Below are 17,545 nucleotides of genomic sequence, written 5' to 3'. Positions count from 1 at the left end.
CGGAGAAAATGGAATTTAAGCGTGTTTTTGTCTACCAACCAGGAAATAACAGGAAAAACACGGTGGGACATCTAACGTGGAGTGGTTTCCGAAGAAAAAATGGCTAACAGTCAGCTATCGGCTAACGGGTAGCTGGCAGCTAACAGGTAGGAGGTAGTGAACAAGTAGTGAAAACCTTTTTCTGCATCGGATGTCCCTCAGACAAAAAGCTGTTCAATTTCACTTCATGGAACCAACGCACTGCGGTGTGGTTCTCCTGCTGAGCCCCTGTGTTGGGTTACATCTCTGGATTCAGGCTGGGTTCGAGTCCCTTCAGTGTTTTGTCTTTGTGTTAACAGGAACAAGAATTAACGAGGAAACACTCTCAGTGTCACTGAATGACTGCCACTGATTAAACACACACATCTGAATGTCTCCTCTCCATCTTTTCTCGTCACAGATGATCAACCTGTCGTTATGATTATTGTCTGTACAGGAACGACGCTCGCTGCGCAAAGGATTCTGGGTAAAGGGGGCGTCAGGAAAGCGCACATGTGTGTGAACATGGTCAGAGATGAAAGCTGGAGACGACGTCTTCATTTGGAGGTGCTGCTTTGGACGCCAGTTATTTGGACTGGAGCGTGTCCTCCATCAGAACGTGGACTCAGAACCGTCTCCTGTCTCTGTTTTGTCCCCAGGTTCAGATGTCGAAGCTCCTGGAGATCCTGAACCCGGAGCTTCAATAACAGAACTTGATGCTGCAGAATCTCCTCTGGCCCTAAACTCCACCTGGAGCTTCAAGAAAAGACTAAAAACATGTTCCTTCAGATTGTCAGATGGTTTTGTTGTTCCACTCAAGTTTGTGTGGTTGACTTGTTTAGTCGCACAGAATTAACCCGACATTTTTAAGATGTGAACATCATAAAACTTTCCAGTTGAATTTCTGATGCTCTTAATAAAAATGTCAAGCGGAGTGCTTGTGATACGGTTAGTACTTTCAGCGATGACTACAAACTTCATCTTACCCTATAGGCGGCGGCTATAGCGACATTCTTAACTTTACGTGCAGGATTAGAGTATCCTGTGTATTACAGTAATTTAGGTTACTAGTAGAGTTGGTTTCGTGTCGTTCATGTTGGCGGTAAAATATCAGCCGTTTCTGGTTTGAGGCTCCATAACCCCATCTTTCAATACCTCCAGAGGGCCAGGAGGGGACAAGGCCCCCTCCGGCCTCATTTCTGTGAGACACAGCTTTGATCCAGAACCCGCAGCGAGTACGGGTTGGGCTCATTGTGGGAACTTACCCACCATGCCACGGGTTCCTTCACACTCAGACCTTTTCTCCGCGCGTATTTGTCTTCGTCTTTCAGGAAATAGCCTGAAAAATAATGTGGGGAGTGAGATTTGATCCTATAACCTCAGATCTCAGTTCCTCCTCTCATCCCTCTGAGCTAAACCTCCAGCTGCAGTGACTTAGTTTGGAACTTCTATTTATGGGGTTTACAGGTGGAGGAAACAACCAAAAAGTTTCTATAACCAGGTTAAGAACCATTTCCCCACTACAATGACAACCTGGGTGTGTCCTCCTTCCTATATATGATCAATTTAACTGAGCTACGTGCATGTTTTTGGATCCACCAGACACGTGGAGAACATGCAAACTCCTCACAGAGAGGCCCTCAGTGGGGTTTGAACCCCAGACCTCCTGGCTGTGAAGCCACAGCGTTACCACTGCGCCACCGTGCTGCCCTGATGAGAGGACAAGGAGAACTTGAAAGGAGAAATCACGCTCCCAACATCCTCTAAAACCCAAGACCTTCTCTTTACTGCCTGCACTATTTGACTGGACTAACTTCTGCTTTATTTGAAAATGTTTGAACCTTTTTCTTGGTTTGGACCAGTAGATTTAACCCACAACTTTAACTCTTTATTTGGACGGTAAAAATCGTTCAAAAATGATGTAAAAACATTAAAAACTCGTCACCAGTTTTTGTTCGTACTTTTCTCCTGAAATTGAATCAAATATATTTCCTGTTCGTTTGATACTTTTATTTTGAGCGACCACCAAACATGAACACAAATTGCTGACACTGCCCTCCTGTGGTCAGTAGCCGCATTACACCCAAAGCTGTACAAATCAATCCATTGGACTTTAAGAAAGTTTCATGAAAACGTTTCGTCTCTCATCCAAGAGACTTCTTTTGTTCTTCGTGAAACTTTCTTAAAGTCCAGTGGATTGATTTGAACAGCTTTGGATAACCATGACCTGGATAACAGAGAACGTACACAGACATATTTTAGTTTTACTCAGTCTCCAAACCCAGACGAACGATCATCTGCTTTACCTTTTGTTAAGATGAACGAAACAAATCAAAATATTTCCTCAAAGTTGGAGTGCATGGGACGCTTTTGGTTCGATGTAAATGGAGAAATATCATTTCAACGTGCAACATTCTTGATTGACGGATCGGTTAAACCAACAATTAAAGCATATGACTCCTGAGGTGAATTCAAAAACCGACCCCCCCGTCCCAAAAAATAAAAATAAAAAAGACGAAAAAACTTTCAAAAGAAAAAAAATACAAGCAAAATAAGACATGCAAGCTGAATTTACACTTGAGCCCTGACTCAAACCATTTCCTGCTCTGTAAATACATTTCCTACCCTCTCGTGGTCATACTGAGTAACTACAACAGCAACAATGAACACAAGTACAGTACTGATATGCTTTAAGCACAACATCACCAAAAGCCTTAAGACAAACATGACAGTAACGTTGAATTTCCTAGCTTTATGTCTGTTGAACTATTCAGTGGAAAACCACGCAAAAAAGTTGTTTCGGAAGACGTGTCAATAATGTTATTCTACGTTCTTGAAGAATCTGTAATCGTGATGCCCTCTTGTGGACATAGTGGGTAACTACAATAACATGGAAATAAAGTTAGACGTTGTTTGATCGTCAATAGCTTCCGGTTATGACTATCAAAATAATGCGTGTTGAAAACAGACTTGTTTGCCTCATTATTTGTATGCGTATGTTTATGTTCTCATACATTTCTTTGGTAAACGTTTATGTTTTCATACACTTCGGTCAACTGGGGTTCTTTTTCCTCTTCTTGGACACGATTTCCTCCTCTTTGGAGAACCCCCCCCACCCTGTCACAGGGCACAGAGGAAGCTGGTGTTGGTGGTATTGATTTGCGAGGAGGAACAAGTTCGGATAGGAGCTTCTGGGATCTATACCCAATAACTCACAGGATCCGAGGATCTTTCAGGTGGAGGTGTGGACAGAGCCGCTGCACCTCCACGATGGCATCAGCAGTGGCTTTTCTGGAGGCTCTCACCTCTTTAGCATTTTTGTCAAACAGCCTCCATAGGTCAATGGCTGAAAATAAAATAATAGAAAATTTAGTTGGTAAATAGATAAATACAAATGAACCTATTATTCTATTGTTTCCCTACCTTGATAAGATGCAGTTGGTTCTGGCTGAGCTTCAGTTGAAAAGGCCAACGAAAAGACGGTTGTGGTCTCACAGTACTTCTCATTGACCTTTGCATCATCGCGTCTTTGAATGAGGAAATTCAGCCTAAATAAGGCGAAGGCATGCTGCCCCCAACTGGCGGAAAAACTCACTGCAGCGATTTGGAGGAAGAATAAAATTTAGTTAATATCAACGAAAAAGGGTGAATACTGTATTTGGGATGACGTTTTTATGCTTGCTTCAGGTTTTGTTCGTTAGATCTCTTGACTAATGATTATCCAAGAACCAATTAAAAGAAGTGTTTGAATGAAAATGGTGCGTTTGTATTTATTCATTCGGTTGGATTTTCATTTAATTAACGAACCAAAGTTTAAAAAAAAAAACGAGTTGGATTTGATTGCTCGTTTTAGAGAATTAAACCTTTTACGTTCTGAATAATAAATTGTTATTTTTTTTAATGTTCTTATTTTTAAAACAATAATTAATAAAGAATGAATTTTAAAAAAAGAAAAACAATAAGAGGGGTTTTTTTCTTTTCTTCCAGAGACCGGATGTGATTTTCTATCTTTAAAATAAGAGCCTCAACGCTAATGCGGTACTGCAGGTACAGAAGAAAATAAAATGTTCCGTGTTACCGGTATGTAACGAAACCTCAGCATCTGTAATTTCATTCTCAGGTTTAAATACTGTCAACATTTTCATCCCAGCATCCGTTAGTTGTAGCGTGTTGGAATTAATCAGCATCGCTGGTTTGCAAGCGCCCCCGTGTGGTCACTCAGAAAAGCGTAGTTAACTGGAAAGTTAACTGAGGTCTATACCGGAAAAAGAAAGCTACGTCTTCAAAATAAAAGCAAAGATTTCATCTCGTGTTTTCACCCGTGATTATTTCATGATGGTAAGGATGTTTACGGATGTAGTGAAAGAAGACATGAAGGTAGTTGGTGTGAGAGAAGAGGATGCAGAAGACAGGGTTAGATGGAGGACACTGATTCGCTGTGGCGACCCCTGAAGGGAAAAGTTAAAAGGAGAAGAAGACGGATGAGGATCTTACAATGGACTCCTTTAGATGTGAGATGGATCCACACAGACTTTCTTTTTGCGCTATAACTTCCATCTTTTTCATTTGTAGACTTTTTAACAATTATAGATGAAAAAACAAATTCATATTTGGAGGTCATTTCATTTGATACACGATGTGATAAAAATGGAAAAACTGGATTCGTCAGATTAAAATAGATACGGATACGGCAGACTTTTGCCATTTTAGTAGTTGTTTTTTTTTTTTTTTACAGTAAATTTTTTTACTGTTGCGCGTAAAACTTTATCTCTTCAAACTTGTTTACTGTCGTCACACGGCAAACTTAGCTGCTTTTATTTTGAATTCCGCATCCGGAAATAGATCGCGAACGCGGCGTAAGCGGTCTGTCAGTCCCCGGAGGCGCTGACTCCGGTACCGGCTTGCAGGTGTGCTCGGCTGTGCAGGAAGCAGACGGAAGCGTTAATGACCGGTTTTCAGCTTTTTCCTCCTCGTCATGACTAAAAATCGATCCAGCTGCTGATTTGACGCTGAAGATGCTGACGGACATGATCGTGGAGGAAGAGTTTGAGATCAAGGAGGAGGAACCGTGGTATGACAAGCAGGACCTTGAACATGGTACAGCTCTTTCTTTGTCTCGAAGGATAAATATCTTTATTGATCCTGCTTTTATCAGTCAAATCAGAAGAACCAATACACGTGTCATTGATATATTCAGGCCTCACGACCAACGAGCCCTGCAGGTGGACTGCAGGTTAAATCTGCACCAACATCTTTGTGGTTTTCTGGAATGGTTATTTGTGGACAGGATGTTTGATTTCTAGCAGTGTTGGGTCAGCAGGACGTTCACAACATGCTGCAAATAAAATAAAATAAAAATAAAAACAGAAAAGTCAAATTAAAAACCACTGAAACTGCACGCGTTTGTGATTTTAAAGTGTAAAAAAAATTTCTCTTGATAAATTAAATCTTCAGTTTAATTGTTTTTACTGACTTTTTTTAAAAAAAATATGTTGGCTGACAGGAGTAAAAACTGTCTGCTTCTGGAAAAGGAGATATTTCTGAATGAAGAGGGAATAAAAGTGACAGCAAATTATCTTAAATTCTAGTTTTTGCTGAAATCTGTGGGCATAACTCGTCCGAAAATAAATTTGTTTCTAATTTTTAAAAGTAGTCTACTTAAATTCATAATAAAGGTTTCCATAAAATCCAATTAGCCAATTTTTTATGTTTTAAGAGAAACTACAGTTTTAAATATAGACAGTTTGTTCCGGTCCTCATGTCCACCACTTTGACTGTGGTTCTTTGCATCTCTCCTGTAGATCTGCAGCTGGCAGCTGAACTGGGGAAGAGTCTCCTGGAGCGAAACAGGGAGCTGGAGCAAGGTCTGCAGCAGATGTACTCCACCAACCAGGAGCAGCTGCAGGAGATCGAGGTAACGGATCAGAGGCACCGTCTGGAGCCTGAGGACGTCCTGCAGGCGACACCCAGGGCTGACAAAACTCACCTGAGCTGTTTATAACTGAAGTGATCATCAATCACAAATCAATTTTAACAAAGATGAGCTTGTAAAGGTTTAATGTTTCTGTACAAATAGTCATTTTTTAAAAAACATTAATCAGATAGCATCCGTTCTCCATGTCCTCACAGCTCCTGTCTGACATTATGCTGAATGGAACCAGAACCATGAGGGCAGCTCAGAGTTTGGGTTTAATTTCATTAAACTTGAACAATCTCAGCTTGGGTCGTTAATTTTATCTTAATCCCGTTAGCATGATCCCCTCGACGGCGACAGGAAATCAGGATTTAATTTTTGTTTTTGGAGATTATTTCAAGATGAAGCTCTGATGTCTCGGTCTCTGATGTCTCTCGTGTTTGTGTCTGATTCCATCTCATGACCCCTGTTTCTGTGTCCAGTTTGACGCCTAACCGCTAACAGGAGACCTGTTGTCGCTGCGAAGGCAGATTAGACGCCTAAAAGGTCCAAAGTGTCCCGGCTGATAAGCGGCGGACGTAGATAAAGACGGCGTTCCTTAAAGGAGCCACTGATGGAGCGTTTAGAGACGTTTAGGTGTTGCTGGGAAATCACAGATGTTAAACTTATGGTTTACTATTGGAGACATGGTAGATGACGCACGATATTTCTCTCCTCCAGTACCTGACGAAGCAGGTGGAGCTCCTCCGTCAGGTCAACGACCAGCACGCCAAAGTGTACGAGCAGCTGGACGCGTCATCACGCGATCTGGAGCTGACCAATCACAAGCTGGTCCAGGACAACCGGACAGCCCAGCAGAAGATCCAGGGGTGAGTCAGGAACAGTGGATCGTCTGTTCCACATTCTTCTTTTTGGACGGACATCCCACAATGCCGCTGTGTCGTATGCGTTCAGGCTGACTGACACGGTGGAGCTCCTGCAGACGCAGGTGGAGGAGCTGCAGCATCGGGTGGAGGAGGTGACGCTGACTCCTCGTCCGCCTCAGAGGAAGTGGCCTCAGCGCGGCGCGCAGAGTGTCTCCTGCCTGAAGGAGCTGCAGGGCGCCATGAGGTGAACGCAGTATTGTTTTGCTCACCTTTCTCCTGTACAAAAATGATCACTCACTGAATTATGATTCGGTGAGACTCGCGATCCAGCTACACGCTTGACTTACATCTCACACACACTTCCTGCTGCTTGGACCGTTTGATTTACTATTTGGGGGAGGAAGTGGAAAGAAAGGCGCTTTTCATATAATCCAGATTCAACGGAGTTGTGATCGGTTCTACTGTTTTCAGCTGTGCATCGATTTTCACAGTAATATTCAAAAAACATGCAAAGGAAATAACAAAATTCATTCCATTGAATGTTTTTCTTTCCAGACTGTTTTTTTAGCAGATACTGCACTTTGGCTCTGTAGTGGGTGACTCCTCCAGCGTCTCTGGCTCGGGTGACCTTTGGTTTTAGGCGTTTATCACCTGTGATAACTGTCAGGTGGAAGATGTGCCGTTTAATATTGAGTCGAACTGATTGAATTGTGTAAAGAAATAGGTGAAATGTCGATCTAGATGTTTATTGGTGGAAAAATACCTTTGATCCGCCTCAGGTTCGATGATGACCCGGATGACGACCCGGAGTCGTGCCCCGTGTCGTGGCGTGAGGAGGAGCAGGCGTCGCTCCAGCAGTCCCTCCGCTCCCTCCAGACGCAGTTCGCCGGCGAGCGATCTCGACGGGAGGCGTCGGAGCGGGAGGCCGAGCTGCTGGCCGGCGAGAACGCGTCGCTGGAGCGGCAGCTGGCCGGGATGGAGGGCTGTCGGGTGAGTCCGAGGACGCCTCCTCATGCAGGAGTTGAGGTTTGAACGGGACGACGGAGGAAAACGGCGTCCTTTTGTTTCAGGTGCGGGTGACGGAGCTGGAGCTGGAGGTGGAGGAGCTCCGGCAGCTCTGGAAGTCGTCCTCCGGATCCTCCTGGGCGGACATCACCCACGGCTTGCTGCCCTCCAGGATGCTCCCGGAGGAGGAGGAGGGCGAAAGAGACGCCGTGAAAAGCCGCCGGGCTCTGAAGCGCTGGGACAGCGAGCGGCTGCTGAAGGAACCGGACTCCCCAGATCGGATCTACGACCACGAGTGTTCCTGCGCCCGCCGGGCCGAGGTGATGAAGTTCCGCGGGATCTCACTGCTCCACGAGGTGGACGCCCAGTACAGCGCCCTGCAGACCAAATACGACGAGCTGCTGCGGCGCTGCAGCCTGGAGGAGGAGGAAGAGGAGCTGCAGGACGGACGGGGTCACAAGTCGATCCGGAGCACCTCCCCCGCTCCCACGGACGCGGAAGACGGCTTCCACCAGCCGGAGTACAAGGAACTCTTCAGGGAGATCTTCTCCCGCATTCAGAAAACCAAAGAGGACCTGAAGGAGAACAGGGGGAGGCTCCCCGCTGGAGAAGAGACGCAAACATCCAGTTAATCATTTCCAAATTTAAAATTCACCAGGCTGTGTAAGTGTCTTCTAGTCTCGGACTGAACCGACCTGTCGGTCAGGTGACGGCGACGTCTCCACGGATCGCTCTTTAGTTCACAAACTGGATCAGTAACTCTGACCTGATCTTCTGAGAAGATCAAATTAGAAGTTAAAATGTCTTCCTCTGAGACTATCTGTTTTGAGCCCGGAACCATCAAGTTCTGCAGATCCAGATGATATCACCCCTTTCCTATTACTATCAGAATATTATTCTAAAGTAAATATCACTAATGACTCAGAAACACAGCTTAAAAGATGTCATGTGACCACCAATGTGTCACATGACCTGTAGATTTGACTTGTATCACGATACGATTGACGGTGGAGCCATAAAAACATAAAGCAAGCTGACTCATCACATCCCTGTCTTTCTTTTGCCCATTTCTTTAACTTCTAATGTCAATCTCGTCGACTCCTTAGCGTTCCCTTTCTGCGTTGAATCGAATGAACGACCTGATTGGTTGTGAAGAACCGACGACTTGATTAGTGAAAGCCAGAACGTGACAAAACCGCTGTTCGAAACCGCATCTTTATTGACCATCCATCCAAAACCAGGTCTCAAAAGGAAACTTTCAACCACAAACCAACATTTCATCCACTTGTTCGTGTTTCAGCACGCATTCCACTGAAGCTGGGTCAGTTTCCAGGTTCACGATTGGATAAAAAAAAAAAGTGTTTCAGTTCCACGATGAGCTCACTTTACTCCCATTATTCTCCCTTTTAGCTTCAGCTTTGCTGATTTGTGAGGTTTTTCACGTCTCTTGAACACGTTTTGGTGAGTAGCGACATCGTCTTAAAGGTCACGCCTCTCCTTCGTTTTCGTGATGGATCAAATCTATTTAGCACAACAATGTCAGATGTGAATGACAAATCAGGAACTGCTTCTTCAACGTGTTTTACCCTCAAGTTCTCAAACAATATTTTGCGTCGTCGATTAAAGTAAAACATTCCTCGGGCAAAATGTACAAACCAGGAGTAAAATGAAAGAACCGAAGCTTTCCTCCGAGCAGCAAAGACATTCCTGTCTTGAATGGGATTAATCAAACATCTACTGTAAAACAGCTTAAATATGGTGCCATCTCTTCATTTTTAATATTCATACTTCCTCCTCAGACACTCCAGCTCTCAGTCCCGAGTGTCGTGGAAGTTCTGACCCTCCATCGAGTCCTCGCGTTAAAGTCCGATGCGTCAGAAGAAGCGTGAAGCTTCGTGTTCCAAGCCGACAGCTGACATCTTTGTCCTCATAGCTGGGCGAGCTGTGATTGGCTCCGATCTGTCTGTCTGTCTGTCTGCCCTCCCAGTGGACACCAGGGAGGAAGATCTGATTGGTGGACGGTGACCTCAGGGGGCAGGCTCTCAGGGTCAGGACTGTATGGTGCCTTTGAGGTACCACATCCCGGCGTGGCTGCTGCAGCACTCCTGGAAGGAGACGACAGGTCGGATCAGAGACGGAACAGAAGCTTCTCGTGCGCCTTCACCTGTCCGGTCGCGTGTCTCACGTTCAGCAGCCGGTCCACATCCACCTTTGGGACTTCGCCTAGCTCCTGTGCCAGTCTGGACTGGACCATGGCCCTCCTGACCCGGTAGTTCTTGGTGAAGAGGTCGTACAGCAGCCGGCGATGCTGCAAGAGGAAACGCAGCATCATTTAAAGGAGCGGTTCACCTTTCTAGCACATAACGTGTTTATTTGATAGATCAACTGGAGATGAGTGATAAAACTAGACTCACCTTGTCGAAGTCCTCTCCGCTCTCCCACAAACCAAACACCTTCTGTTCGTCGGGGGCTGCTTTGCTGTGAGCAGGAAACTAGAGGGGAAACAGTGATGTTAGAAACACGCCAGTTCAAATTCCTCAACCTGCAGACAGGAGAGGAAACACGTCATCAAGATTCCCAGCGATCATGGAATTCAAGATCCTATCTTGAAAGGCACGTGTGATCCATTCAGCGTAACGGTGCATGCAGGTTTGCAGTGTTATCTGAAATTTAAGCACTTTTCACAAACTTTCAAGGCATGTAAACCAAAGATTCCAGGCTGCACAAGTTACTGTCGTCACTTCAAACTTCAAAAATGGGTCATAATTATGTCATTCTCACTATTAAATAAATATTTTCTTTACAGCGATTATAGCGTATCAGCAACACATTAAAAATAAACTGAGGACATTACAATATTTGAACAGGACTAAAACCAACACCCTCCAGCTTTAAGAACGGTTGCATTAATCTGAATGTTCACTTCCTCCTCTCGGATGATTAGTCTGATCTGGGTGAGGCGACCAGGATTACCTCCCAGACACAATCCATGGACCACACCTGAGCTCTGAGCGGTCAAACACCTAAACAATGATGTCACCAGTGATTTAGCACCACAGTCTGCGGATTCCAGCTCTGCCTGCATTTGGAACGACAAACCGGATTAGACCCTGAAGCGGTAATGAGCTTTAATTTCAGGCTGATAATCCGTTGCATAACAAAGATGGCGTCCAGCCATTCATTCCCCTGTGGGGGTTTCAAATCCTCCGAGGAGCTCACGGCGGGACAAAAGCAGGACGAGGCCGGTCCTGGCAGGAGACCCGGCTTCTCCCTGAAACGAGACGCTTCCCAGCAAATCTTAAAAAGGTAACAGATTACATCCTGCAACCTTCAAACAACCGCCAAGCAGAGACACGGAAACCGGAGCTGAACCCGAGAACCAGGTTTCCTTCGCTTCAGAGCACTAAAGACTTGCCAGTAACAAAGAGCTCGCGAGCAAAACGACGGTTGAAGTCGTTTTTGTCCGTGAGAAAAGATTTTAACCTGAGAACACGACCCGCAGGTAAAAACAGAACCAGTGAGTTCCGTTGAACGACGAGTGATATGTAATCCACCAATTGTTTCCACCTCAAAAGAATTGGTGGCAGCAGTTTTTTTCCAACGACGCCTTAATATGAGAAACCGTGAAGAAGAACAGAACCCAGCAGCATCCAGAGTGAACTCATCTTCTCCTCAAATACTCACAGGCACCATGATCTGCTTGCAGTGGCTTAGCGCGATAGCGTCCGTTAGCATGTGGTCGGAGACGGAGTGGAAGCCGCTCTGTCCCGCCGGCATGGAGGCCAGGTGGAGGTTCAGCAGCCTCTTGAACTCATTGAGCGTCAGTACAAACTGCTTCCTGAAAGTCTTGATCACAAATTCCTGCAGCTCCGGGGACGACGTGTGGGCGGGGCTCCCTCCGTTACCGATGGCGTGCTCGAACGCCGGGGAGGTGGCGCCGGGGTATCCGTTGACAGAACCGTTGGGGATGGAGGAGGAGGAGGTGTCCATCGGTTCGTCCTCGGCGTCGCTGACGGGTTCCTGCTTGATGTGCACGTGGCCCCCCGCCCGTCGGGCGTCCAGGTCCTTCTGGAGGGACGCCCTGTTTTCTTGAGCGCGTTCCTGAGCCGCCTTCAGACGCTGGGCTCCGCCCATGTGGACGGGCTCTGGAAAGAACACACCGGCGTCAGTGACATCATCAATGAAGATCAGATTTGCATCAACAGGAGATAGAAATCTGTGCTCACCAGGATGAGGAGAATTCTTTGGCAGGAAGTCATCTTTAGAGAATTTAAAGACCTTTTCCAACCTTTAAAAAAAAAACAGAGGAGCAGGAATTAATTCCACTATTATTAAAGACTTGACTTGAATCCAGAGGAGATGGTTCTCTCCAACGGGAACCTACTTGCTCTGGATGCCGAGCCACAGCATGTGTTGTCTGTGGGCAACATCTGGGTGCTTCTTCACGAAGTCCACGTCGGTCGGCAGCAGGAACTCCCAACCGCGGTTGACGCGAGGAGCCGCCACGTGCTCCAGGAACTCCTTCACGTCCTCCGGAGGAAGCTGGGAGAAGGACGATCCGATATGTCAGGAGGTTTTTCAAGAGGCTCAGACGGACAGAACGTAAATAAATTCAAGTATTGGGGGGTGCAAAGATGAGCTGAGTCGTCATTTAGGGACGACGCTCTTACTTTGATGATGGATGTGACGTCCTTCCTCATCACAGAGCGCTCAAGGGTGAACCTCCATATCTGCAACCAGGAAAAACTGGTTGTAGTCACACAGGAATAACCTTTACAGGATGTTGAAGCTCAGGACATAAAAAGAGCGTGGAAAAAAAAAGCAAAAACTCATGAGCAGCTCACCACAAAGTCTCTGCCACGACAGAGAACCTCAGCAGGAACGCCGCTGTGAGGGCTGCAGGTGTTTTTAGGATACAGGACGTCACTGAGGGAAACAAACACACGCCGCAAGTTCAATGTGACCCACGTTAAAACATTAAGGTGAGACGCCGCCGCTCCTCTGAACTCGTCTGCATGTTCTCACCTCTTCACCACCCAGTTCCCCTGAACCAGCAGCGCCACCTGCTGGATGCAGCGCAGCACTGCAGTGGAGTCGGTCCCCGAGGCGAGCAGGCCCATCAGGTTAGCAAACGGCATCACCTTGACTGCAGATGAGCATTAAGAACTCTGGTGTTAGGATGCATGGCTCTTGCTATTTTAAAAAGACGTTTAAAATATTTCAATATTTTAAATGTGCTGTACATTCCTTTCCCTCACATTAGTACGATCAGACAGTAAGTTAAACTGCACGTGTTAAGCAGATTAAAGACTTTTTAAACACAAACCATCACATCAAATGAACCCAGATGTTTCTGGTTGGCTCACCGTTCTTCATCAGGGTCTTGACCTGGTCTCCCAGGGGCAGAGTGCGGAGCTGAGCCATGGAGAGTACATTACTGGGACCGACAGGCTTCACACTGACAAGAAAAAGAAAAGACAGTCACACATAACAACGCCAGTGAAGCCGATGTGTTTCCATCTCACAGCTCTGCTTGGAAACGTGAGGGAAACTTACAATTTTTCCTCTTCCAGCGGCGGCATCAGCATGGTCAGGTACTCCCTGCAAAAGATAAGGAGAGGTGACAGTACATCAAAAACACAGCATGGTCCAACCTTATTTTGAATCTAGATGATCTTTTAAAGTCAGGACAGGAGTCAAAAGTAATGAAAGTCTGTCACGCCTCATGTTTTCATACTCACTTTGGAGTTTTGACCAGCTCAGAGTTCTCTGAGGCATCTGAGGACTGACAGAACAGATACTGTCGTTCGTGCTCCGAGCGTCCGTCCTGAATTTAAATCATAAGGAAAAAAAAAACTTAAATAATCAAACAGAGGAAATAATAATGACCCAAACATAATTATTAAAGAGCATATCCAAATGAGCCGAGATGGTTTAGAAAAAAGGAATAGACTAAGCGCATAATAAGAGCGCCCTCTACCTTGGCACCATGGTAGTGCAGGTGGACCCAGGGCTCCTCCGCCTGCTTCTTCTGCAGGAACTCATAGGACTGGATCCTCCTCTGTCGGGCCTGTTCCGACTCGGGTCGAGCAAACCTCACCTGGATTGAAATGGTAATCCCTATTAACGTTGAGTTCACCTCCACTCGTAGCCTCAGTGTTAGAAAGAAGGTGTGTTTGTTATGGAAAGTGTGTCCTCACCGTGATGGCCTTGGCCTCTTCCTCAGCTTCATCCTGTGAGGAATCTCCACCTGCAAAAGTGAAAACAACATATGATGTCATCATATCTGATAACAACACTCATTACAAACATCTAAAAACATTTATTAAGATGATAAAATACCTTATAATCAAGAATTTATTTCCATTTTCGCAATTGAGGTTTTAATATAATGTGATCGTTGATGAAGGGACTCAACAGTTTGACAGGTTGCAGTTATTCCTGTTACTGATTTAATAACTAAAGCTCTGTGACCACAGAATCCAGCGTTTGTTAATCCGAAATGTTCGTATAGAGAACTAGTATGAACCCTGGATTACAAAAACAATACAAGCAGACACACCTTCGTTAGCAGCCTCCCTCTCTCTGGTTTTGCTGTCAGCCTTGTCGAGGTAAGAAAAGTTGGGCCTCATCTGGAGGATTCCTGTCAGAGGTGTGACGTGAAGCTCACCTGGTGGCACGAAGGACACAACAGTCAGCAACACAAACACTAGTTATCACCAGCGGTCAACCGATCAGACTGTCATGTTCGGTTATCTTGAAGGGAAACACGTAACTAGACAGTGACCTTTGCATTTACAAGCTTCAGGTTAAACAAACAAAAATAAATTGGGTGCTAATAGCAACAGAGCTATGTCAGACCTTTGCGAAACACAGCAGCAGCGTATCTGGAGATGTTGGTGGTGGCCTGGATGGAGGAGAAGGTCTGTTTATCCATCATTTTCCTGGAGAGGAAACAAAGATGGTCCTTTTTTTAAATTCCAGATGTTCCTGTTTCCTCATGCTATGCTATGTGTTGGGCAAAAGCAGCTTTCTGAATGGTTGCAGGTGAGTTTGAAGAGGACATACGCTGAATAGGTGTTGGTTTCATCATAACCCATGCCGTCCACGTTGAGTGCGATCTGCTCTCCTTTGCTGCGGCAGTAGTTTGGACTCGTTGTGTTGATCGCGATCTCCAGCTCCACCTGCATCAGAAGTAGAAGAAAATTACCAAACTATTCCTACACCGATGGATCACACCTGATGGGAGAAAAGGTTTTTTGTTTTTTTTACCCTTTGCTGTTTGGGTTTGATCTTCGCTCCCACATGGTTGATGTCATCATAGGTCATGGTGGATGGCCGGACGGGGTACTACGTCAGAATAAACGGTGAAATGGTTTCGAAGATTTGGTACACTAACAAAACACACTGATGACAGAGAAGTTCTCTTTGGCATTAAGCAGAAGAAAGGAAATCATTACCTGGAAAAGATACAACTTATCTGCGAGGCTTTTGGCCAGGTACACATCAATCTGAAATGAAGACAAGCATCGTTCTGGTTATGCTACAGAAAACAGAAGCAGGTACATCGTCTCATTCAGCTCCCAGACGAATACACGACTGGGAACCACAACTAGCAGATGAAAGCAGATGTCTCAACGTGAAGCTCACTGAAAGTATAAATAATGTTTGGAGGCACAGTATCAAGCTTCAGCTACACCCAGGACAAATTCACTCTGAATATCACACACTTTTTTTGTTAACCTGCGTGCATACCTCCTCTATAATGGGGTCATCATCATCCCCACTGGCCATATTGATGAGAAGAAGGACGGGAAATGAAACAGGAGGGAGTGGCAGCAGATCGCAGATATCCAACCTGAAATCAAAAGAATCACTCGGTTAGAGACTTATTCTACAGACACACTTTTATCAAGACGCTCAAGCCAGAACGGCAAAAATCTAAACTGATGACAAGCAGCGTATGCTGTCACAGCTGGAAGCAAAAGCATCTAAATCAGGTGTTGCTGTGTCTGGGGTTCAGATGAGCTTCAAAACAGCTTTAAATTCCAAACACAAATCTTGACGCTTCTGATTCAACCTTCAACCTCAGAGATCACTGGTCATTCCAAAAGGACGATGATCCCAAAATGACCTTAAGAGTCCATCAAGGTTTGGATTCAGAAGTTCTGGATCATTACAGAGTGAATCCCATGGAAGAATGGGGTATTTACCAAAGAGGAATGGGCTAAGATTCCCCAGGAATGCTGCCTGAGCAGGTATGTAACTACAGTACACATCACAGGAATGTTAGGTCATAGCAGCTAATAGATGCTCCATTATGTCCTACAGACCCTTGTTATTAAGGGACTGAATAGTTTTCAGAGTGACATAATCAGTAATAGACGGGTCACATTATGGCACAAGAAAAAGTTCTTTTTAATGGGAATTTGTTGTAGAGGGTCTGGAACCCACTACGTAATCCCCACAGTAGATCAATAATCTCGGCATGGTCCTGTAGTCTGTCCAGTGATGCAGCCAGATAAATCAGATGATGCAAGACGACGTAATCCATATTTTACGCCTGCGATTCACACAAACACTGCATGGGGAAAATAACCACAGCTAACACACAAAACGGTGGATTTAAACTGATGTTACTCATTAAATGTAGGAGGAAAAGACAACAAACTCAAGACTACGTTAGCCTGATTGACAAACTAGCACAAACACATTTCAACCACTTGTTCCAGGCCTCGACTAGGACTACAGCTGACATGTTCATTCACAAAATAAAAAAAAAAACAGGAACGCTCAACCTTTGGTCCCACAGAAACAGTTCTACGTCTTACTTTCATGCAAACAAACGAACCAGCACAGAACCTAAGCTAGCTAACGTAGCTAACGAAGGATGCTCAGCGTAAGGCAGACAACTTTAGCCAGACGTTTGCTAGCTAGCTCGTGCTAACATTCACATGCCAGTTAAAATTAAGACTCAAATGCCCAGCGGGACATTTCTCTGGACTACAACCGGCTCTCACCTCCGCACCGGACCGAGCGCTTTGAACTGTCACATCCGCGTAAGAATGGCTCTGAAATGTGAGTTAGGCTTCAGTTTATCTAACGCCGCACAGGTCTATCGCGTTCATGTTGACTCTGCTCCTCACGGGCACGTGGGGAGGAGCCTGTACCCACAATGCACAGCGCATCCAACACGTCTTTGTCGTTTGGTATAGTAGAGTTTCTTTGTATGTATCGTCAGTCACTTGTTTATTATGTAATGTGTTTTACATGCATTAATTTGCACCGTTAAGCAACAGAAATTATAAAAATATCTTGGCAGCGGTGGGATTCGAACCCACGCCCCCGAAGAGACTGGAGCCTTAATCCAGCGCCTTAGACCGCTCGGCCACGCTACCGATGGGGATAATGAACACCTGTTGTGCTTATGAATATATCAATATATCATTACACGTCAGGGATGTTTTATGCTTAAACTGTACAGTATAAACTTGTCAGCCATCCCGTCACGTCACTAACATAAAGACCAGCCAGTCAGATACAGTTTTAGCTTGAATTCAGGTGCGCATGCGCAGACAACGGTGCCAAGTCAGCAAAACCAATGCAGCGTATCCGAACGATCGACCACGCTGCCTGTGAAAAACAACACCACCACACGAGGGCAGTATTTCTTATTTCTTATGTCAGATTCGTACAATCCACATTTCTGTACAGGATCTCATCCTGTATTAAATACATTACT

At 45.3% G+C, this 17,545-nt stretch overlaps 2 protein-coding genes, 1 long non-coding RNA gene and 1 other non-coding gene across 4 annotated transcripts; 2 read left to right on the top strand and 2 right to left on the bottom strand.

Annotated features, from left to right (window-relative positions):
* Window positions 1-158: 158 nt before the first annotated feature.
* On the top strand, window positions 159-952 carry LOC137588713 (uncharacterized). The gene is made up of 2 exons (XR_011034089.1): window positions 159-585; window positions 678-952. It is a non-coding gene; the product is annotated as an uncharacterized lncRNA (long non-coding RNA).
* A 3,941-nt stretch (window positions 953-4,893) lies between these two features.
* On the top strand, window positions 4,894-8,857 carry LOC137588609 (cerebellar degeneration-related protein 2-like). Its single transcript, XM_068305765.1, has 6 exons — window positions 4,894-5,115; window positions 5,820-5,932; window positions 6,653-6,801; window positions 6,887-7,042; window positions 7,578-7,788; window positions 7,869-8,857. The coding sequence occupies exons 1-6, from the start codon at window positions 5,034-5,036 to the stop codon at window positions 8,433-8,435; spliced, it is 1,278 nt and encodes a 425-aa protein (XP_068161866.1). The 5' UTR covers window positions 4,894-5,033; the 3' UTR covers window positions 8,436-8,857.
* A 145-nt stretch (window positions 8,858-9,002) lies between these two features.
* polr3e (polymerase (RNA) III (DNA directed) polypeptide E) lies at window positions 9,003-17,071 on the bottom strand. The gene is made up of 21 exons (XM_068305764.1): window positions 16,824-17,071; window positions 15,559-15,661; window positions 15,264-15,314; window positions 15,076-15,153; window positions 14,872-14,987; window positions 14,665-14,747; window positions 14,366-14,473; window positions 14,004-14,053; window positions 13,784-13,903; window positions 13,545-13,630; window positions 13,360-13,404; window positions 13,170-13,261; window positions 12,829-12,949; window positions 12,648-12,729; window positions 12,474-12,533; window positions 12,188-12,345; window positions 12,030-12,091; window positions 11,488-11,948; window positions 10,218-10,295; window positions 9,989-10,111; window positions 9,003-9,908 (listed from the first exon to the last, which is right to left on the bottom strand). The coding sequence occupies exons 2-21, from the start codon at window positions 15,595-15,597 to the stop codon at window positions 9,852-9,854; spliced, it is 2,070 nt and encodes a 689-aa protein (XP_068161865.1). The 5' UTR covers window positions 15,598-15,661; window positions 16,824-17,071; the 3' UTR covers window positions 9,003-9,851.
* A 48-nt stretch (window positions 17,072-17,119) lies between these two features.
* On the bottom strand, window positions 17,120-17,201 carry trnal-aag (transfer RNA leucine (anticodon AAG)). Its single transcript has one exon. It is a non-coding gene; the product is annotated as a tRNA-Leu (tRNA).
* Between the last annotated feature and the right edge of the window lie 344 nt (window positions 17,202-17,545).

Source organism: Antennarius striatus, chromosome 21 (assembly GCF_040054535.1).
Source record: "Antennarius striatus isolate MH-2024 chromosome 21, ASM4005453v1, whole genome shotgun sequence".
NCBI classification, from domain to species: domain Eukaryota; kingdom Metazoa; phylum Chordata; class Actinopteri; order Lophiiformes; family Antennariidae; genus Antennarius; species Antennarius striatus.
The sequence above is the reverse complement of the archived record's forward strand: the minus strand, read 5'-3'. Positions and strand labels throughout refer to the sequence as shown.